The sequence below is a fragment of the Carassius carassius genome, chromosome 10, assembly GCF_963082965.1.
Source record: "Carassius carassius chromosome 10, fCarCar2.1, whole genome shotgun sequence".
Classification (NCBI taxonomy): domain Eukaryota; kingdom Metazoa; phylum Chordata; class Actinopteri; order Cypriniformes; family Cyprinidae; genus Carassius; species Carassius carassius.
The window spans coordinates 3,293,560-3,317,292 of NC_081764.1; the positions used below are offsets into that span (position 1 = coordinate 3,293,560).

Sequence of the window (23,733 nt, forward strand, 5' to 3'; positions counted from 1 at the left end):
TATTAATCTATGACAATGATTTTAAGAGGAAAACATAATCTTTTGGTTTTATTAGTGAAAAGTTCTCAATATGTTCTGTACAACACTGAACCACAACTTCTTCAAGAAAATATACAAACTATTTTTAATTACCACCTTGAATTTTTAAATAAAAAATTACAAGACCCTAATACATTTTTTACAGTGCAGCTAATTACTTCCCATTTGCATTTACTTAAATAGCCCACATTATTCTAAAGCAAATTGAGACGCAGAATGCATTAACAATATAGGTTTCAAACGGTTGTGTTATACACTCTTAAAAATAAAGGTGCTTCATGATGCCATAGAAGAACCTTTTTGTCTAAATGGTTCCATAAAGAACTTTTTAACATCAGAAGAACCTTTCTGTTTCAAAAAAGGTTCTTTGTGGCGAAAGAAGATTCTTCAGATTATATAAGGTAAGAAAGAGAGAGTTCTTTAAAGAACCTTTGACTAAATGATGCTGCTTTATTTTTAAGAGTGTATGGTGGTGACAGATTATGAGTTAGTGACTCTCACAGAGGAATCAATGCTAAATAACAGAATGCAGCTTTTAAAAAGTAACAAGTAGGACACAGTATACACAGCAGTACACTAGTTTATCATGCTGCTAAACTCACTTCAAACAGTACTCGAGTCCCATAATTTTGCTTTCATAAACATCCTCCTTGCATGTAATGCTTTACAACCAGATTTACAAGCAGTTTCACATAAAAGGGAAAGTCAAGACCATCACGTGAAATGAAACATGACATTAAGCATGTCAATGATAACATACAAAATTGGTAAAACTATTCTGTAGGATGCATTCATGAATGCATTGAGGTGACATTGATATTACTGGCCCTTATGCAATGAGAAAGCTCAGATAAATGTTGTTTGCAAAATAACAGTGATAGAATTTCTGTCAATTTGTCTCTAGACTGATTAACCTTGTGGTATTTAGATACAGTCAGTGAAAATCCTGGAATCATATAGTTACACAATCTTCCCATCTTCAATCATATTAACCGAAGCTGCAGCCAAGTTCCACCAAATGTTCCACTGAATTTCCTCTCAATGGGGTAATAGATAATGATCTTTTGTTTTTGGGGTAGAATGTTTCTTTGAAGTCTTTGATGTTTTGGAATTCTTATTTTCAGAACTCATATGATCCATTGATATAATGAAAACAAAAATTTCCGATAAATCTATTTTTGACATTCCTTCTGAAACTCTGAAGCGTGTGAGATGTCTATCTGAGAAGCAGGAAATCTCAGCAAACCTCTCCATTTGTTCCCAATTCAACTTCATAGCTGTCTAGGGAATCTGATTCGGATACAGATACCATTTGTGACTTTTATTTCACAAACAGAGAACAATGATTTCTGTCTTTCAATAATGCCCTAGTAATAATAAAGAGTATCTTCTCAAACAATCTTTGCTGGTTTATGATGAAATTGGATATACACTCTTGAACATAGTTTTTTTTTTCTTCCATTACAATGTTTTTATAGTTGATGGCAGGGGATGGGCAAAACAGGACAGAAAACTTTTCTAAATTATTTCTATTAATTCTAAATTATGACTTTTTTATGTAAAAATGATTGCATTATTAGTGGATCTCAGTGAGCAGTACAATAAAAGGCAGTTCATGACCACTCTAACTTCTTTTACTTGAGTGCCACATTTTGTGTAAGTCTTGTACATCTAGCGCATGCTTACATAGAAAAACAATAGCACAATGGAAATGGAAAAATGTGTTCTGTGTGAGACGTCATATAAGACTGTTTCATGATATAACCTTTGGTTTAATTATTCTCTTAGCACCTGGTTGCATTTGCGCATTTTACACATCCTGTTTTTTATGGAGCTCCACAAATGACATGCCGGGGGGACAAAAAGTAAAATCGTGTGGACTGTAAGAACTTATAGTCTGCCTCGACCCAGCTTCCACTCCGTAATATGTTTGATCATGCTCATTTCCCAAAATGGCTAAATTATAATAGAGAAGAAGAAAGTCAACACTTATGTTGTTTGTAGACCATTTGGGATGATCACATCCTGAGCAAATCGTGACCAATTGTAGAATGGGAATGGTGTGGGACACTGAGAACCACCTCAGACAAAGGGGTGCCAGAACTTAATTAGCATAGAGACTAAAGCTGTTACAACAGGAGCAACTTCATTTACATGAAGGGTAGTAAACTGGAAATGTATAAAAGGTTTGAACTTAGGATGTTCTAGGTTCATTCTGACTCCATTGAACCTACATGTACTTTGTCACTGCTATGCTGCAATAAACATCTTCATCAAGATCTTCAACATCTTCATCACTTTTTCTTACAGACTATTAACAATTTGTTCTCTTGTTTTAAGTAAATTGTGCACACAAAATCATAGTTTGTTCTACTTCCTGTCCGCATTCTCAAACTGATGTAGATGCCTCTTACTTAAATAATTAAATTTAAATACAATGCTGCATAGCTTTTTAGAATGTCTCTATAATTCATTCCCAACTCACAATAAAACCCAATTTAAGTGTCTGTCCATAACATAATAGCAGCAACTAGTTTAGGAGAATGTGGAAGAGAAGTGGAACAAATTATTTTATGAACTCAATTTACTTAAATGATGTGATTTCAAATGTTCCTTTCTCTTTGGAGTGTTCCAAGCTCTTGGTGCATGAAGAAGATCTGTATAGTTGCAAAGACTAAAGTCTCAAATCCAAAGAGATATTCTTTATCAAATTTAAGACTCTGTCACGCCCCTTAAAATGGCTCGTTCAAACACGCCCCCACATATCTATGTCACTATGTGGAAATATTTGTGTAATGCCAACCAAAGAAAGTAGGCGTGGTTTCAATAACACAATTGGTGTGTTAACAGTCATGTCAGGGAGATGCTGTGTGTATCTAGGCGAAATCAAAAGCACTTTATTTGGCCTTCTGTAAGTAGATGCATTTAGGAATCTTTAAGATTCACTTACAACAGAACAGCAACACATTTTATGGATGACCATTTCGTGAACCTAAGAGAGGAGGTCATTCTGACTTTGCTACAACAATCTGGCACTTCTGAAACACCCACTGGAACTATGTTTTATTATTAGTTTAAGTATTTGCTATTGAATGTTTAAATGTGGAGGTTTGTGTGTGTGTGTGTGTGAGAGAGAGAGAGAGAGAGAGAGAGAGAGAGACAGGGTCACACAGTGGAGTCAGCTGTCTTAACCGTCTGTGGCTTGTGTACTGCAAACACATACGAGCTTCATCACTGTATCTGTCACACCACTCTGTTCCCCTTTGGGGCTTGAACTGGTGGTAAAACTAAGGACATTATTAACTGTCTTTACATTTATTTTGAAAGATGAAGTTTGCAATTATGGATAGTGGCGTTACATTTCTGGCAAGTGCTTGCGGTGTTCAGCCGATCACAATGCACTGGATCAGCTGGCCAATCAGAGCAGACTGTGCGTGCTGGAAGGAGGGACTTTGTAGAAAACGATGCGTTTGAGAAAGATGAGGCATAGAGGAACTGCAATAATGTACAGTATTTGAAAAATAACGTTTTTTTTTTTTTATATTAAAGCATGTCAACATATTCTGTTACACCAAACACACAAAATAATGATCTTTAAAAAGTCCAAGTCAAGTCTGCTTTATTGTCAATTCTTCCACATGTACAGCACATACATACAGAGAATTTAAATTGCGTTACTCTCAAACCCTTGGTGCATACAGATAACCCTAAAAATAAAGCATAAAATACAGATAATAAAATATAAAGTACAACTATACAAATAGGTCATGTAAAAAGAAAGATAAGTAAAGCAGCACAAGGCACATGGCAGGTAGAGTGCAAACCAGTGAAGGAAACAAACAGTGCAGATATAATGAAAAAAAAAGCTTTATACGACCCCTTTAAATTTAGGGAGCGTGCACACAACTTACTTTTCTTGCTTTTTTTAATGCATGTCATGTGTGGGCCTCCATAGTTCTTTTTTGGCAGTACTGTAAACCCCCATTATTTTTAAGTTTGTACCTGGATGAATCTTGCAAAAATATATCCAGGATTTGCTTGGAATAAAAGGGTTTGCCAAATGCAGGAATCAAAATATGACCCATTTCTAAAGGTTGTGTGAGATTCACCCACACTTCATCTAATGCAGGAGGAAATATTTCACATTTCAGTCTTTAAGTTGAGAACCTAAAAAAAGGAAATAGAAAAACAACCAAGATGCTATAAGTTCACTCCTTCAAGACAACAATAAAGACACCAATGCTATACACTCAGATTTTTTCCTCTTCATCAATTGCAATTTGCTTTTCTTCAGAGTCTGACTGATTGCATTGCTTTTCAGGCTTGCAGCTCTCAGGTTCCTTCTTGTTTAGAACCTGGCAGGAGCTGTTCACAGAGCAGGGCAGACAGTCTTGGCGTACGGAAGTGAAGCTTTGGCCCCTCGACTTCTGCAAGCTGCTTTGGCTTCGACGTTGAAAAGACCGATTAAAACCACTCTGGCTGAATGAACTAACGGTTCCACGATGTGACGCTCTACGGACAGACATGCGGAAAGTCTCTCCTGCGAAGTAGTACAACAATGGATTGAAGCAACTGTTGGACGCTGCCGTGCACAATGAGATGACCAGAACTTTTAGGAGGAACTCAATGACCTGGCAGGTCTTCTTTAAAACTATGGCATGAAGATGGACAGTGCGGACGACGTGATATGGTAGGAAACACAGCAGGAATGTGCTCAGGACAACGGCGATCAAATACACAGCGCGTCGGCGGGACTTTCTCTTACGACTCCCGATTTTCCGTCCTTTGATGAGTTTGAAGATTATGCAGCCGTAGCAGATGAGAATTATGATGAATGGAATGACAAATCCAAACAAAACTGCCACATAGTTCAAGATAAATATGATTTCCCATGACTTGATGTCCCCCGGTTCAAAGCAACGTGTCTTTTCATCCCGCACTGAAGTACCTGTCAAGAGGAAAGGCGTTGACAAGCAGGCCACAAAAATCCAGATCGCAAAGCATGATAGACTGGCTCTCCGCACTGTAACTAGGGACTTGTTGCGAATGGGGTGAACTACGGCAATGTACCGTAGTACGCTGAGACCTGTAAGAAACAATACACTTGTGTACAGGTTGACGTAAAAGGAAAATACACACCAGCGGCAAAACCAGTCTGGAAAATCCCATTGACCACCCCTAAAAAAGTAGACCAGACGGAAGGGCAACGTCAAGGAGAAGCCAACATCTGAGATAGCTAAGTTAGTCATAAATACTGTGTTGGCCGTCTTCTTTGGAGTGTGACACAGGAACACAAACAAAGCCACAGAGTTGCTGATAAATCCAATTGGGAATACGACACAGTACGTGACTTTGTACGCCAAATATTTGAAGTCTTCACTTTCCTCACAAGTCTGATTCATGACAGGTTCTTGGGTGGCGTTGAGCCAAGATGGAGTTACCGATGCAAAAGCAGAAGCTGAAGGCACAAAGATTAACAATTAGTAATTAAACAATTGCGATGCAGTAACAAAATACTTTATGCATGCAAAATTACTGCATATTCTGTAACGAATACCAGCTCAAGATAAGATGTCATGCTCTGTCTAGGGGTTCTGGTGTTAATAATTAATAAAACACAAACAATAATAATAAACAAATTCTGAATTTTCAAATCTCCTTCAGCAAACATTGTTGAGGCAAGTGGTCAATCTGTACTGGTCAAGCATTTTTCAGCTATGCAAATAGGCAGATCACCCAACATAAAATGTTGTATGCATGCAGCACATTTGACTAACAACCTTTTGCGTGTGCTTGTGTTTTTCCTCTGAATGGATGTGAGTTTGGTGTGGCCACCATAAAAGACTGAACATGCTTATAAAGAAATTAGATTAGAAAATGATTAATACAGTCAAGCCATTGCTCAACAATAGCTCACTTAACCAGGAAAAAGATGTGTTATATTTATAACGGGTTTGAAAACTCCCCTTGGTTTTCAGGTTAAACATTTACATTGCCACAGAGGTTTAAAACACAGACAGCATGGTGGCATAAGTATAATATGCTTTACTAAATCTAAATCCATAAAAAAAAAGATCTTGTAATTTTATGCAGTTTAATATTTAATATAGTTTATATTATTTGAATATTAAAATAAATATGTTGTATAAGTAAATAAGGAAGATTCAAATTATTATTATGATTATTATTGTCAAGTAACAAAGGGGAGAGGGAAATATAAGGTTTTTGCAAATACCCAAATATCGTTTTTTTTGTTGTTGTTTTTTTTTATCAATAAGTCTGTTGTTTAGAGTAATGCCATTGACAGTTCATATGCAAAACACATGCAAAAGAATATTCAGAGAGTGAAATGAAAACAGTTGCACACTAACAATATTCAAATGACAGCTGTAAATATAGCCTACAACTGAAAACAAAACATGGGCCTTTGTTCTGCATTAAGAAAGACATTGTTATTTATTAATGTGACTATTAAACCAATTTTCTGGAAGTAACTAAACTGGTCTCATTACGCTGTAGTCAAAATAATTGTACTGGACAAATACAACAAAGCTGCTCTTCACTGGAATAACTAGTAACGGAACAACTCAAACAAGTTTTCCAACCAGTCATACACTAAAAGCACCAAAAGCTATCAGCATTTTTGTTTTTGTTTTTTTCACTTACCATGGCAATTCTTTACACAAAAGTACTTTGGAGGTACTATGTACAGAGATGGTAAAACATATGATACTTTAATACATAGCCTGCATGGTACTGAAATAGTATTTAAGGTTCTTCTAAGAATAGGCTACTCTGGGACACCATAGTGCAAATCCAAAATACAGTTTTTGGACACCATATGTTCTATGTAGCATACTGGATGTCAAAGTAGTGCCGCTGTACTCAAAAATGTAAAAATAAAATACAATTCTATTGAATGTACCATTGGAAATACACTGTAAATTAATTTCAAAACTATATATGATAGGCTACATTCACTGTAGGCTACATTTTGTATTTTAAAATTAATATCAAAAGCTCAGTGAGACTGATAATGAGCCTTTGGCTGGAATTTTACTCACCTGTCATTCTGTCTTGACCATCATCATCCTCATCATCAGCGGACTGAAGGATCCGTATGCGTTAAGATTTCTGTATGAGAGCGTTATGTAACAAAATGTCAAAATGTTCCTCTCTCGACAGTCTCAAGTGTCTGTTTCGTTTATAAAGGTCTTGAAGAGCGCTGCCTCTGTACTCGGGTGTCCCATCATTGATTACAGCGCAGTGTTATAGCACGAAGTACTCCGGACTCTCCGATAGTAGTCGCCTCGGCGATAGAAAGTACTGTCCGAATCTTTTTTTAGAATCGCTGGGTTTCAGTGATTCAAACGAACCGATTCGCACAACGTTTTATTCGACTGCAGAGATGTGAAAAAAACTACATATCATCTGATGCGAGATTATTACCTAAATGAAAGCAAAGTGGTAAACAGGTTCACTAAACACAAAAATAAACGTAAACTTTGAGTTCTGAAATGTTTTAAGGGGGTGGTACATTAACAGTTCGAAAGATTCGATCCAACTCCTTAAAGAATTCAATATAGACCACGCCCTTACATTTTTTATTTTTTTTGGTAGTTTCTATGAGCAGGTTTGATAACGTGCTATTTGTAATTCATATGAGGAGAAATTATTTTTGAATAATGTTTCGAAATGCTTTATGGGGCTAACCGATCAAACAATTCAGGAGTTTTTCTTCTTTTTCTTCTTCTTCTTCTTTGGGTAGTTTCTATGAGCAGGTTTGATAACAGCTATACATAATTCATATGAAGATTATTATTACGTCATTCCCTTAACTCTTTGCACCAAGCATGACATTTCCATAATATATATTAAAAAATGGTATTACATTTTTTTGTATAAGCATATATAAAACAAGAAAAACTCAGGTAGGCCTATGTATTAATAATAAATGAATATAAATATAAAATATATGTTATTTTAAAAAGCACCATACTTTTAGGATTTCATTAAAGGGTTAGTTCACCCAATAATCAAAATTATGTCATTAATAACTCACCCTCATGTCGTTTCAAACCCGTAAGACCTCCGTTTATCTTAAGATATTTTAGATTTAGTCCGAGAGCTCTCAGTCCCTCCATTGAGACGGTATACTGTCCATGTCCAGAAAGGTAAGAAAAACATCATCAAAGTAGTCCATGTGACATCAGAGGGTCAGTTAGAATTCATTCGATGTAACCGGATCTTCTTGAACCAGTTCACCAAGTCGAACTGAATCGTTTAAAACAGTTTGCGTCTCCATTAACTTTTTTAATGTGACTGACACTGCCTCTGAGTTAAAACAAACCAATATCCAGGAGTAATTCATTTACTCAAACAGTACACGGACTGAACTGCTGTGAAGAGAAAACTGAAGAGGAACACCGAGCCGAGCCAGATAACGAACAAAAGATTGCCTCGTTCTCGAGTGAAGAACCGGTCGCATCGGTTTTCGGATCACCACTAGTTCTTTCAGACAGTTTGATTCAATAAACCGGTTGAAGAAAACGGTTCACCGGTTCTTTTGCGCTCGACCTAATGACTTCATTTGCGATGGTTGCCCTTGATTCAAGCCTTCGGTTTACCTGGCCTCATAACATTAGCACAGAATCAGTTCAGAATCAATCATCAAAAGAATCAGTTCGGTTCAGACGCTCTGTGTTTCGGTCTGCTTCACACTGAATCACACATGTGCAGTATCATCAGCTCCTATGTTTTGTGCGTCTGACAGAAACGGTTCTTGACTCGAGAACGAGTCATTATCTGGCTCGGCTCGGTGTTCCTCTTCAGTTCTCTCTTCACAGCAGTTCAGTCAGTGTACTGTTTGAGTAAATGAATTACTCCGGGATATTGGTTTGTTTTAACTCAGAGGGAGTGTCAGCCACATTAAAAAAGTTAACAGCTTAAGTCATTTGCGAATAAATGCTTATTGGAGACGCGAACCATTTTAAACGATTCAGTTCGATTTGGTGAATTGGTTCAAGAAGATCCGGTTACATCGAATGATTTGTTCGCGAACCGGATATCATTTAAACTGTTGTGTTTTGAAATCTCACAAGAGACCGGAAGAGAAGACAATGCTGAATAAAGTCGTAGTTTTTGCTATTTTTGGACCAAAATGTATTTTCGATGCTTCAAAAAATTCTAAATGACCCTCTGATGTCACATGGACTACTTTGATGATGTTTTTCTTACCTTTCTGGACATGGAAAGTATACCGTTCACACAGCTTCAATGGAGGGACTGGGAGCTCTCGGACTAAATCTAAAATATCTTAAACTGTGTTCCAAAGATAAACAGAGGTCTCACTGGTTTGGAACGACATGAGGGTGAGTTATTAATTACATAATTTTGATTATTGGGTGAACTAACCCTTTAAGTCAAACATTTATCCTCTGAGTAGTCGACGTAAACAGCTAAAAAATAAACTACATTTCCCATCATGCAACAACACGGCGCCACATCTAAAGGCATTCTGGGAATGAGAAATTCGTAGACCATTTTAGCGGCAGATGACATCGAATGACTCTACGAAGAGTTTGATCTATCTGCTAGCAGTCGTTAGAGTTCTCCGTATACGAGAAATATTTCATTTCAAATTTTCGTTGAAATATATCTGGTGAGTTTTCGGTGTCTCGGTGTGTGTTTTGCGCCCTTTTCACCAACAACACGGTCTCCATTTTGGTCTTGTAGCTCACTGAACTTCTTACATAACGAAAATGGAGAGCACACGATCAAAACACACCATGGTACTACAACCATACGTTTTTTAGACATGTACCATGGACATAGCATATGGCTTGTATGTGCATGTACCACGCTATTCGATGAAATACATTGAATTACCATGAAAATACCGCGCTATAGGTAACGCTATGCATTCAGTCCTGTCCTGTTATATATATACAGTATACTGTATATATATATATATATATATATATACTGTATATATATATATATATATATATATATATATACTGTATATATATATATATATACTGTATATATATATAGACGTTTCACGGTGTTTCCTTTACAGATGTTTTGTGATCTTATCAAATGTTAATGCCATGGAAATTTGATTTGTACCATGCTATATATCCACCAGGTGTCTGTATTTTTTATAATTGAACCAAGAGCTTATACATGTTCATAATCTCATATATTTGTGATATATCTGCAAGAGACCAATGTGGCTATATATTGACTTATACACATTTTTTACAGGCCTTGCATTGAGAAACAAAGATGGGTGCAGATAAACGGTGAGTGTTTTAAGATTTATTGAGGATTTGGTTATTTTCCAATGTTTTATTTAATCTTGTTGTGTCTAGGGTCAGCCGTACGGAGCGCAGCGGCAGGTACGGCTCTGAACAGTGTCGTGATGATGACCGCAGGGACCGACGAGATCGTGATGACCGCGGATACGACTCGCATCGCAGAAGTGACCGATACGATGGTGAGCGGAGTGACCGAGTGGATCGATACTGGAGCAGGGACAGTCCTGAGGTGAGGACGACATATGTATGTATTTGTTTATTGGATTTTTTTGACAGGAGCATGATGCTCACTTCAGATCTAACCTATGTAACAGAGAGGAAGGAAGCGGCGTTGTAGTGATGGATCTGATGATGGACACCACTCGGATGGTGATTACTCTGAGCATGATTACAGAGGAGACCCAGCCGACGAGAAGGAGAGCAAGACCATCATGCTCCGGGGTCTGCCCATGAACACATCGGAGGCAGATGTAAGGGATTTTTTGTTGTTGTTTTTAATTTTTGTCAAAAAAAAAGAAAAAGGTCTCCACAGCGCATTTTTTCCCTGGCCTGAAATGATTAAATAGAATCATGGAAATGTCAAAAAATAACAAAATATGTATATAATTAACAATAATAAGCAAATGTGGCAATTATTCCAGAACTGATATTAATAATACCTTATCATAAATTTTTTGAACATTATTTGCAATAACAACAAATCATTTAAATATTTTTTACAGGCCCATTTAAAAAAAAAAAAGGAATGAATAAATAGCTGTGAGTAGAATTTAAAAATATTGAATTTAGTAAATATTCCAGGCATGTAATCAAAAAATCTTATCATGGAAATTTCTGCTGTGAGTAATAAATTTGATGATAAAAATAAATAAATAATAAAATCATTTAAAAAAAAAACATTTCCAGGCCTAGAATTTAAGGAATAATAATATGAATAATGAATTTGTTTGGTAAATATTTAATGAATGTAATTAATCTTTATCTTGGAAATTTCTGCTTTGAGTATAAATAATAATAATAGTATTAATGATTGTTATCAATATTCCAGACCTGAAATAATAAAGTCTTATGGAAATTTCTTCAGTTAATTTAATACATTTTAAAGGATTTTAATAGGTATATTACAAATAAAGCTTTCAGTGCGAGAGAATAAATTTTAGCCAGTGTTTGTCAAGATTAAAATTATTAGTTTTAGAATAATTTAAAAAATGCATCTTAAGGTTTTTACTTATAACTATGAGATTTCACTATGAAAGTCAAAATAGAAGCGGGCTTAGTTTCAACAGACAAACTTGATCTGAGTTTGGCTTGTAATCCACAGATTCGAGCAGCCATTGAGCAACTGGCGGGGCCAAAGCCGATGGACGTGAGGCTGATGAAGAAGAGAACAGGTGAGACATGTACCACGGATCCTGCCTTTCTCAAACAAACCTGTGTCCACTGGGCCAAGCTGCTTCTGCTTAAACGCCTTTTGCCATAGCAACATGTTATCTGTTAAAAAATGTTTGCTTAATAGAAACTTGTTTGGAGGTAAATTTTGTCTGGGATTTGTGTGGCTCAAAATTGGCAGTTTTTTTTTTTGTGCCAATTGAAGTTACATGAATGTAGATGCAGTCATATAGCTTCTTTATCTTGTTTAAGTTAATACGAACATATTAAAGGTCGTGCAAAAGTCAATCTTATGGCAGTATCTGTCTCATAAAGATTATTTGCTTGTTAAGACTCAGACTGTTTGCTTTGCTTTAGTTATTAATTCAACCTACATTTATCAGTGTAAAACCAACAGCTAGAATATTATAAGCTGCTTTTGCTATGGTAAAAGTTTTCAGGCAACCCACTTACATCTCTTTGGCCTCTCTGGGTCAAGGGGGTCACAAAGCAGTTTGTGACAGAGTTTGACTGTTGTACCTCTGAACCATATAAACTAACACGCCTCCCGTCTGTATATCTGAATGCCTCTCTAGGTATAAGCCGAGGTTTCGCCTTCGTGGAGTTTTATCACTTGCAAGCTGCTACCCGATGGATGGAGACCAATCAGGTTGCTTCCTAATCACCAAGTCTAGCTTTTGCCCTGGGGAATAATGCAAATTAAGTAGAAAAATGTTAATGGAAGGGAAAAAACCAAAGCAAAGTTGCTGCCCCAGTAGACTATATGGACACAAATGGACCAGAGCCACTGTTTTGGAAGGCAAGGTGTGACCAAAATATAGAAGAGCCATTTGATGGATACTCTGGCCTCATGTTATAACCTTTACCAGAACTTGTTTGTTAGCACGGGAAAATAATCACTGATTTTATAAAAGGGAAGTACATAATACACTTCAGGTGTGACTCGAATGACTCAAATAGGTTTAAAACCACAATTTTTTGTCAACACTGTCATCATCCTCTAAAATATGTGTTTTTTTCAATAAACAATGTTAGGTTTGTTTTAGTTGTTCAAGATTAGAAGTAGAAGTGTTGCTTCTATATTTAACATCCCATTTATGAACATCACTGCTAAAATATATCAGCAGTTTTTAATAGTAATTAGTTGTTTTGCACAAAGACCGTAAATGTGGTAAGCCTATGCTTCGTCTTGAAAGTCCCCCTGTCCCGTTTAAGAAAGGAGTGGCATTTGTAGACTTTTTATTTTTATTTTTTATTTTTATACACTCTGTTCCGGCCCCATCCGGACACTCGGGTCCCAAACACACACCATCTTACACGTTAAACCCTCCCGGGCGATCCTCACCCTAAACCATCGTGGCTAATGTGGTTGTTCTTGGGCTGAGATTAAACCTTCGTAAGAGAGGAAATAACCAAACTCTTTCTTCCTTTTCCAGAAACTGCTGTGCATTCAAGGCAAGACTGTTGCTGTGCATTACAGCAACAACCGTCACAAGTTTGAGGACTGGCTCTGCAACTCCGTAAGTTTCATGAAGTTCCCGAGATGTTGAACAGCAGTTACAATACCAGTTTCATGTTGAATATTGTTTTGGTTTTATTCAGAAATTTCAAAATTAGATTTTTTTTTTTTTTTTTTTACTTTCACCAGTGAAAAAAAGTTTTTTTTGTTAAAAACTAAAATAATACTTTAATTCCTCAAGGTTGCATTTAATTGATCAAAAGTAATGGAAAATACATTTATAATGTTACAAAAGACTTCTATTTCAAATATACTAAAAGAAATGAACTTTGTTCATCAAATCGAATCATAAAAAAAAAAAAATTATCCCAGCAGCACAACTGTTTACAAAATTGATAGCCATATGAAATAAAAAAAATAATGATTTCAGAAGAATCATGTGACACTGAAGACTGGAGTAATGTTGCAAAAAAAAAAAAATCAGCTTTGCATTAAAGGGATAAATTACAGCTTACAATATATTCAAATAGAAATTAGTTGTTTTAAATTGTAATAACATTTAATATTAGTTTTTTGATCAAACAAGTGCAGCCTTGTTTAGCAAAAGAGACTTGATTTCATCAACCCCAAACTTTTGAATAGTAATGATAATTTAGGTTATACTTATTGTATAAGTTAATTTATGTTCCATTTTGTTCCTATGAACGTAGCCTTTGATGAAAGAGCATTAAAATAAATGGTGAATACTGTAGCAAATAAATGACTCATCTAAGATCTTAAAATTAATGTCAGAACATCTCTATGTAAGCTTTGTTTTGGAAAAGTTAGCTAGTTAACTGTAGCATCTCAGTTTTTTGGTCCACTTGGTGAGCATCCATCACGGTGAGTGTTCAAGCCACTCTAGTGTGCTTGTTACCTGGTGCCCCATAGCAGAAGTGTCAATTAAAACACTGTGACCGGTTGCTTGCAGTGTGGCCTGTACAATTTCCGGAGGAGGCTGAAGTGCTTCAGGTGTGGCGCAGCTAAAGCGGGTAAGTAGCTCCCTGAGCAGGAAACCGCTGTCTGCACCCATCTGGATGGTCATGTCCTTGGAGCAAATTGTTTTTTTTGTTTGTTTTTTTTAACTAATAAAATGTATGTGGGGTGTTATGTACAGTACTCCACAAACTAATATGAAATAGTTATTGTTTTTATAACTCATGATAGCTGGCATTTGCTCTTTTTATAGCTGGTAACTGATATTATGGCTCCACTTAAATGTTTTATGTCAAACCAGGCATCAAAATGTATAATCCCACACTGTCAGCCTTCATATCATCAGTTTAAAGTGTCTGCATACTAAATGCTAATAATTTAAAAACAAAGAGTCACTCTGGGATTGTAGGAATCATCTATTATGACCTTCCCAAAGCCTTTGTATGGGGCTCTTTCAGTGATATGGTTTGTATCAGGCTTCAATGTTTAAAGAAACTCAATGTGCTTTATTCTATGTGCTTATTTTCAGATTCTGAGTCCAGTAGCACAGCAGGAGCCACAGACACCCAGCCCAGTGGAGATTATTATGGCGATAGTAAGCATTTTTCCACAGATATCACCTCTGAGTTAGGGATGCACCAATAAATCTTATCTAAAATGTCGATTGCACAAAATTATCCAATGTAGGCTGATGCTGATAATCTACATTCAAATGTTGGCTGAGACTGGTATGTCCTCTAGTGTGTTGTATTGCATTCACACTGAAATGTTTGCATGTTTTGACAGCCATCATCCTGAGGAACATCGCCCCTCACTCCACTGTTGAAGCCATTCTGACGGCACTCGCCCCCTTCGCTAACCTCTCGCCCGGCAACATCCGCCTCATTAAGGATAAACAGACGGGACAGAACCGAGGGTTTGCCTTCGTCCAACTTGCCTCTCCTTTGGTACGTGTTTTATCCCTTCCTCAGTCTATACAAATCTCTTGTTCCAAAGATCATCTTAAGCATATAGAGGTTGATCTCTTAAGTGAATCCAGTATCAAAACGAGATGAAACAATCAGTAAGATTAAACCTGCATGCTCTTTTGTACATTCTGATGATGTTTGTGGTTTTGCAGGAAGCGTCACAGCTCCTAACCATCCTTCAGGGCTTACAGCCACCTCTCAAGCTGGATGGGAAGACTATTGGTGTCGACTTTGCCAAGAGTGCTCGAAAGTACGCACCTCTCACTCGTATCCTCATGCGGTTGATTTGCTCGGAAGACTTTTTCCGTTTGCTGTAGCTTGATTAATAATTCAGTTAACTAAAATGCCTTCTTGTTTCTCAGGGACCTGTTGTTGCCAGATGGGAACCGTGTTAGTGCCTTTTCGGTTGCCAGTACAGCCATCGCAGCTGCTCAGTGGTCCTCCAGTCAAGTATGAACAACTTTATTGTAACCGTGGCTCAATGTTATAACTGAATTATGCATGCATGACTGGTTTAATTGACTATATTTCACTTTACAGCCTCAGCAGAGTGTGGAACCGACATCAGAATACAGCTACCTGCAAGAGGGATATGTCCCCTATTCACAGGTCAGCTGACTGCATCATCTGAAAAGCATTTCAAAATAGTTTAGAATTGCATTTATATGAATTGTTTTGGTATTGAGCTGAGCTAAGATGATTTGTTTAGGAGTACCAGGCGTACTATCAGCAGCAGGCTGGAGCTGTGGACCCTTCCCAGGCTAACGGCATACTCGGAGGTAACGTTTGCCTCTTTTAGTTGGAGCATCATAATAGGATTTTGCCAGGTCACAATATGTTCTTTTATAAATGTAAAAAGACGTTGTGCTTGTTGAATAGCTGCGGTATGTTTTAATTGGCAGCGGCTCCAGGTGTGAAGGTTCTTCCTGCTGCTACAGGAGTAGTGATCTCTCAGAGCGCCCAGGTCTATCAGACTCATCTCATTGGCCAGCCTGCTGCTCAGGTGACTACTTTATGCTCCTTTTTTTTAAAACTAGATAAATCACATTCGATTCTATTGCAGTGGTTCTCATTGAGTGGGCCAGGATGTACTTGTGGGCTTCGTCAAATTTCCAAGGGCTGTAAAATTATTGAAGTGTTTCACATAAAACGATAAGCTAAAGTGTCTTTCATTTTTAAAAATATATCTTTTTCACTTGTTTTGTCAACAACAGGTAATTTTATTTAAGCACCAGGAATTCTCATGGTCTTGGAGAACCTGTATATATGAGGGTATTTCAGGGTGTTTCCAGACCTTGAATAAGTCATGGAAAAATAAAATCGTAATTTATTTTTTTCTTATGAATACAAGTGGTTTTTAGTTATATGAACCTCTGATATTTGTGAATGTAAAAAAAAAAAAATTAATATCCAGACGTCATGAACAACTCAAAGCTTACCTGCGAACTTGTGAAATTTCCCATTCTGACTTTGAAATAGGCCATTTATTTGATTTGTGCACATCTGTTTTTGTTCAGACCAATATATAACATGCATCATTGTTTTTGTCAACTTTTATTATTTGAACACAAACAGTTTAATTGTAGTTTATGGTCATTTTACAGTTTAGGATGTTACTATAGATATTAGTGTTGTTTTAAATTAACATTGATCCCTGAACAAGTATCTCTGTTCCAAAATCAGATTTTTCCTAACTTATTTCAACGGCTGATTAAAATAATACATTTTTAGGAAGAAAGCAATCCCATTAAATTAGGGCTGTGCAAAAAAATCGAATGCGATTTTCATGCGCATCTCGTCAGTAAAGGCGCTCCTGTGATTATAAGTACATCTCCAGCACGTGTGTTCAGATCAGGGTTGCAAGGTTTTCAAAACAAATCCTGCCCAATTCTCAAAACTAGTCCAAAACTAGCCCAATCCAATTCCAGGAGGTTCCCCGATAAAAAATTCGCATTTTAGGGGCTAAACATCACATTATTGGTATTGGGGTCGCTTCGACCCGCGGACATGAAAAACAACCGCAGACTTGGCAACACTGGTTCAGGTGGAGCGGCATTTACTACACACAGAGCCATAGTCAACAAAGAATCGCCTGTGATTTTGAAATCGATTTTGTGTGGATTTTCAGTGAACTACGGCTCTGTGTAGTAAAGGCCAATCAGTTTTGCCAAGTCCGTGGTTGTTTTTCATGTCCACGGGTCGAAGCGACCCCAATACAAATAATGTTATATTTAGCCCCTAAAATGCGAATGCGAAACTGATTTGTCACTACAGTTGAAATGCTAAAAATATCTTCAAATATTGCCCTTGACAAAACGTTTGAGAACCACAGTCCTAGTGCAGTGATTGTTCTAATCTTATTATAACCCATCATATTGTCAGACGTTGCAGATTGAAGGCAAATCGCAGCCCGTCACAGCCGCTGCCACTATTTCCGGCTCTGCAATCTCCGCAGTCGCGACATCGTCTGCAGCAGCCGGCACAGCAACAGCTACCTCTCAGGAAAACCAAGCCGGTAAGAACAGATCACTTAATCCACATCATCCAATCAAAAGACATTATGATACAGGTTTCTGATTCTTTTGCCAATTTCTCACTTCCACTAGCTGTCCCAGACACTTCATCCTATCAATATGATGAGTCTTCTGGGTATTATTACGACCCCAGCACTGGCCTGTACTATGACCCAAACACACATGTACGTATGCCGTGCAGTTTTCAACAAGACAAAACTATATTTCAGCAGATTGCATGTGGAGTTTTCTAAGTACTGTTATTTCTGTCTGTAGTATTACTACAACTCCCAGACTCAGCAGTATCTGTACTGGGACGGAGAGAAGCAGGCCTATGTGCCAGCAGTGGATGCCAACAATGCAGCTCAAAGCGCCGCTTCCTCCACGTCCACTCAGAAAGACAGCAAAGAGAAGAAAGAGAAACCTAAGAGCAAAACAGCTCAGCAGGTAATAACAATTCAACGTGCTTGGATTCTTTTAAAAACAACAATGTGATCCAACACTACAGACTTCAATTTTTGTTTGCTGGTCAATAGGGGTGGGCGATCTGTCGATTTATATCGTGATCGATCTCGAAGGCATCTACGATCTACTTTTCAACCGAACCGTAGAGATCATGATCTTTTATGTCCTCATAATAAATGGTCAAATATACACAACAATATGACATTTCAGTCTTGGTGACTGTATAAAGACATAAAGTTAGTTATTTCTTAAATTAACACAAACAATTGAGAAAGAAATCAGATGCATGTCAGTATATTTGATCTGTTCATTAATGTAATCATTAATATAGCCTAATAAACCTTCTGCTGTCTGTCATTAATCAAACAACAAAAGAGAGAAAATTGCTCACTGCTCTTGAATGAATCATATGTAACTTTAATAAGAAGCAATGTATATTTGATTCATACAGTGATGCAGTGTTTTAAAGTTAAACTCAGGCTTTAATGTCTATTTTAGTTGTTTAATGCAATACTGTGTTTCAAAATGTTCAAATAGACAAGTCATAAGCATGTTCTTAGTACATCTCAAAATTGGGAAGATCGCGATTCAGATCGTGATTTTTGTGTGACAAGACTGTGATATGATATTTTGGGAAGATCCCACCCCTACCGGTAAATACAGTAGGTGAAAAAAAAATAAAAAATTTAAATATGCACTTCAGTCCTCTCGATTTAAAATTGTTATTGCTTAATCATCAAATTGACATCTGCAATTTATTTGAATTATTTATTTATTTTTGGCATGCTTGTTCATTTACATATTTATGATAAGGTGCTTTAGCTTCTTAGTGCACCAAAATAAAACTAGATAATTGAACATTTGAAAGATTTTTAAAAAACAGTTTTATTTTATGGTTACTGAACAAGGTTGGGCTTGGTTATTGTAAATATTATATACCCATGTGTGAACACCCAAATTTAATAAGCCTTTAGACCAAGGAAGTAATTTCAGTTTTTTCTCCCTCCCCAAACAATATCCCCCATAATCATTCTAGAATTAATTAGTTCCAGATTGTTGCTAATTGGTGATAATTCCTGAAGTTATTTTTGTATCACAATACATATCACAGGAAAACTAAAGATCAGAGTCTTGTGTAGTCTTAGAACACCCTAGCAACCATTTAAAACACCCTAGCAACATGTGGGCGAGTTTTGCACATGCAACCAGCACTCATATGTTCAGAAAATGTCAAAAATCTAGCTATTTCAATCCTCCACTTGTGCTAAAAATATGTCTGTGCATCAGATTGCAAAGGACATGGAGCGCTGGGCCAAGAGTCTGAACAAACAAAAAGAAAACTTCAGAAGCAGCTTCCAGCCCATCAGTCAGGAGGAGAGGAGGGAGGCAGCGGCAGCAGATGCTGGGTTCACACTCTTTGAGAAGAAGGTATTGCTGGAGACATTTGATGGTTGCTGATCTCGAATCATGATGGTTTTGTCATAATACATGGTTTTTGTTTTATATGCATATGTGCAGACAGGAGCACTGGAGAGGCTTATAACAGAGGCATCCAAAGTCACAGAAGAAGAGTGCTCCTCATCAAAGGTCCTATAATCCACTGTGCACCATTTATAAAACATGTCACGTTATCAATTCAATTAGTTGATCCCCCCTGTGCTGTGCTGCAGGTGGGGCTGGTGGCGGCGTACAGCGGTGACAGTGAGCCGGAGGAGGTCATGGAGGCTGATGAAAGGGAAGACAAGTTGACCGACTGGAAGAAGATAGCATGTCTTCTGTGCCGACGCCAGTTCCCCAATAAAGAAGCTCTGATCCGCCATCAGCAGCTCTCAGACCTGCACAAGGTAAAGAGCCGAGGCCGTTTGAGGTGGATAAGAATCATTGCCAACACTTAAAAATTAAAAAATTCACTTAAACTTTTTTGAAACAGTCATTGTTCATATATGTGTATGTGTGTATGTGTATATATATGTATTTACTCTTTTAAAAAAAAAAATTTATATGTATGTGAAGGGGAGTTTTGTTTGTTCCTATTTCATGTTAAAATTAATTAAGAGATTGAAGGAAAAAAAAAACCTTTATTTTTGAAAACAAAAAATTTTTACCAATAAAAAGGATGGAATAGTTAAGATTTTTTAAATCCTTTGAAAGAAGTCTCTACGCCAAGGCTGCATTTAGGTTACCAGAAATACAGAAAAAAGCTTAATATTGAGAAATATTATTACAATTTAAAAGAATTGTTTTCTGTTTGAATATGCTTCAATATGCAATTTATTCCTGTGATGCAAAGCTTAATTTTCAGCATCATATAATAATTCTAATATACTGATTTGCTGCTCAAGAAATATTTCTTGTAATTAATGCTTCATTTTTTTGGAAGCATAAGAGACTTCTTTCAAAAACCTTTCAAAATGGATCATTCCAAACTTTTGACCTGTGGAGTGCTTTATTTATTTATTTATTTACCTATTTAAATGTAATCCACCTGTGCTTTCCAGCAAAACTTGGAAGTTCTCAGGAGATCCAAACTGAGTGAAGCAGAACTGGAGGAGTTGGAGAGGAAAGAGACCGAGGTGTGAAACCTCATAAATACATACATCTTCCTTGTTTTTCCTAGATGTTACTGACACTCATTCATTCCCTTTGACCTCGTACTGAACAGATGAAGTACAGAGACAGGGCTGCTGAGAGAAGAGAAAAATACGGTATTCCTGAACCCCCTGTGCCCAAGAAAAGGAAATTCACCCAGCCAACACCTGTAGTGTAAGTTTGTGTGTTTATTTTCAATTTAAGGTTGATTCAGCAGAGATATTTACTATTACAATACAGTTGCGATAGCAATGTAACAATATAGCATTTTGTGAATTTGGCAGAAATTACGAGCAGCCCACCAAGGATGGCCTGAACAGTGATAATATCGGCAATAAGATGCTGCAGGCCATGGGCTGGAAGGAAGGCAAAGGTCTGGGTCGAAACCAGCAGGGCATCACAGCACCAATTGAGGTACAACTCCTTTTGTCATGTTCCCATGATGTACTTGATATTCAATAAACCGTTTCAACACAAATGTGTCATGAGGTATTAGTCCGTGTAGGTGGTGTCCTTTAGTATGTGAAAAACGTACATGCATGGACAAACATGCACAATATGGCAAGTGTCAGATAATGACATTTTTACTTTGCTTTCAGAGTTATTGCAAAAAAGATTTAAGTTGTAAATCCAGAGTGTCCTTGAATTAACCAGCAATGTTATTTTAGTAGTTTTGAGTTAATATTATTTTCATTCATATTTTGAATAAGTTTATATTTTCTGTTTTCATTTTAATTTAAAATATTTTGTAAATTGTCTTTAATTTATAATTTGCTTTTTTTTTTTATTAATAATTTCTTTTTTTAAATGCAAATAAAAAGTTTTTTTTGTTTTCGATAACTTTTTTTTTTTTTTTTTTTTTTAAACAAGGAAAATATTTTTGTGTGGTTTCAGTTTCTTCAATATAACAACCTTGCTTTCCAAGTTAAATATGCTAAAATAAAATCAGAATGCGTTTGAATATTCTTGATGTGTTATTTCACCATAAATGATGCTGTGAGTGTTGCAGTGACGTGCTATTTCATATGCAGTGCGAAACATGATGTAGACGGCAAATATTTTGTTAGTTTTTAGTTGTTTTTGCAGCTCACTAATCCTATATAGGTGTGGCATAGGGTTAATTTTGAATCCCAGTCACACCGGAGTATCATCTTGTTCAAATATTTGCCATAACTAAGAAATGAGTCTGTCATCTTGTCTGCAGGCTCAGTTGAGAATGAAGGGAGCTGGTCTGGGAACTAAAGGAAGCAACTACAGCCTCTCTGCTTCAGATACATACAAAGATGCCGTCCGGAAGGCCATGTTTGCACGCTTTACAGAAATTGAGTAAATGAGGATCTTTCATGTCAGTTTGACTAAAGACTGTGGACTGTGACTTTAATCGGCTGTGCTGAGGCGTGTCATGTATTTATTTTGACTTCATAAACTCTGTCAATGAACAAGAGAATGTGTACATATGTACAAAGTCCTCGAGAAATGTGAAGGATGTGTTTTTGATTTTGATCATTATTTGCTTTTTCCAAAATAGACCTTGAACTGTAAAGTTTATATACGTTCTCATTTTTGTACATAAGAAAATAAATGAGATGACCTGAATGCTTTTATCTTTTGGGTGTAATTTTCTTTCAAAGGAGTTCGTATTGTGATTGACGTCAAATCTGAAATGCGATTATGCTGAAAAAAAAAAAAAAAAAAATAGAGAATAATTTCCTTTCATTTTACCACAACACCTTTCTTTCACTGCTGAAGGAATGACAGTGTTTGTTCAATTGATCTGTCATGTTATCAAAAGAATATTGAGAATATTGCTTTCAGTATGGCCCAAAATGTAATCTACAATATTAATCTCATATCTTGATCTGTTTTCACCTTTTTTTTTTTTTTGATCAAGGTTCTAGCTTCTTGTTAATCTCCTGCGTGTCTGAACGTGTTTGTTTTGCCCATCCGCCGCCTGTGGCATAGTTTATCATCCATGGAATGCAACGCCTTGTTCACAGGAACTGTCTTTTTTTTTTCTTTTCTTTCAAGAGAACAATAAACTTGTTTGTAATGTCACGGTTGATAGACAAGGTGGAGAAACTTGACAAGTCGGTGACAACAACAAACTTTCACTAATGCAAACAATATGTTTTACAAATTTATAATATGGCGTGGCGTGACAAAATACTATCCGCCTTAATACATGGATTCCTAACGGACTCCCAGTACATGTCCTTCAATGCTTGCTTGTCTAACATGTTTTTTGTGAACCTCTGTTACTCTGCAAAGTGCCACTTTGTTTGTTATGGCATTTGATCACTACATAGCAATCTGTTTGCCATTAAGATATCATGCTATAGTGCATAATTCTGTCATGTCTTAGTGTTTGTAGTAGTGTAGTAGTGGTGGCTCTGGCAACATCTTTGACACAATATTCATTCTGTAAATAAGCTTCAATGCGGAAGTAAGCTTATGGGCCAAACTTCAGGTTCATTAGCCGCTAAAATGGAGATAACACTATTTGCTCCACAAACCAGTGTGTTTATAATAAAGATAATGCATTAAAAATAAGGTAAGATAAACCAATTTGCAATATCAAGCATCAAAACCAGCTGTTTGTCTCTATAAATAGCTGGACGCGGATGCCACGGAAGCCAGTCCCATAAAACACATCAATTTTGCCTCCAAATGTCTAGAACCGGCCCTGGTAACATTAAAGTCTTTTTGTGTGAAACAGGCTGGTAGATTTCAGGGACCTCTAATGCTGGTGACCCTGCTGTACATCTGCAGCGGTTCACATCAGACCAAAACTCTCTCTAGGATATAAAATAAATGTTTAGAAATCATATCTTGTCAGTAGTTGTAAAATAAGTGACATACTGTACAACCATGGGATAATAAGGAAAAAGCAGTAAAATAAATAATACTGACTGCTACTTCCACAGTTCTTTTAGTAAGGACATTTTTGTTTTTACATTTAGCCACATCTCAGAGACTCATCGGTAATCTTGTTGGTATGTGAGAGATTCACATGT

At 36.7% G+C, this 23,733-nt stretch overlaps 2 protein-coding genes across 2 annotated transcripts; one reads left to right on the forward strand and one right to left on the reverse strand.

Moving 5' to 3' along the window:
- Window positions 1-4,289: 4,289 nt before the first annotated feature.
- On the reverse strand, window positions 4,290-7,615 carry LOC132152265 (cysteinyl leukotriene receptor 2-like). Its single transcript, XM_059561077.1, has 2 exons — window positions 7,104-7,615; window positions 4,290-5,497 (listed from the first exon to the last, which is right to left on the reverse strand). Exons 1-2 carry the CDS (start codon window positions 7,108-7,110, stop codon window positions 4,290-4,292), a joined length of 1,215 nt encoding a protein of 404 aa, XP_059417060.1. The 5' UTR covers window positions 7,111-7,615.
- A 1,945-nt stretch (window positions 7,616-9,560) lies between these two features.
- LOC132151539 (RNA-binding protein 5-B-like) lies at window positions 9,561-22,315 on the forward strand. The gene is made up of 25 exons (XM_059559721.1): window positions 9,561-9,700; window positions 10,309-10,346; window positions 10,416-10,590; window positions 10,676-10,831; window positions 11,683-11,752; window positions 12,326-12,399; window positions 13,187-13,270; window positions 14,180-14,240; window positions 14,714-14,779; window positions 14,971-15,131; window positions 15,305-15,402; window positions 15,515-15,602; window positions 15,693-15,761; window positions 15,862-15,931; window positions 16,055-16,155; window positions 17,535-17,667; window positions 17,759-17,850; window positions 17,942-18,112; window positions 19,418-19,558; window positions 19,649-19,717; window positions 19,801-19,974; window positions 20,629-20,703; window positions 20,793-20,893; window positions 21,004-21,133; window positions 21,924-22,315. Exons 2-25 carry the CDS (start codon window positions 10,330-10,332, stop codon window positions 22,047-22,049), a joined length of 2,502 nt encoding a protein of 833 aa, XP_059415704.1. The 5' UTR covers window positions 9,561-9,700; window positions 10,309-10,329; the 3' UTR covers window positions 22,050-22,315.
- The last annotated feature ends 1,418 nt before the right edge of the window (window positions 22,316-23,733 follow it).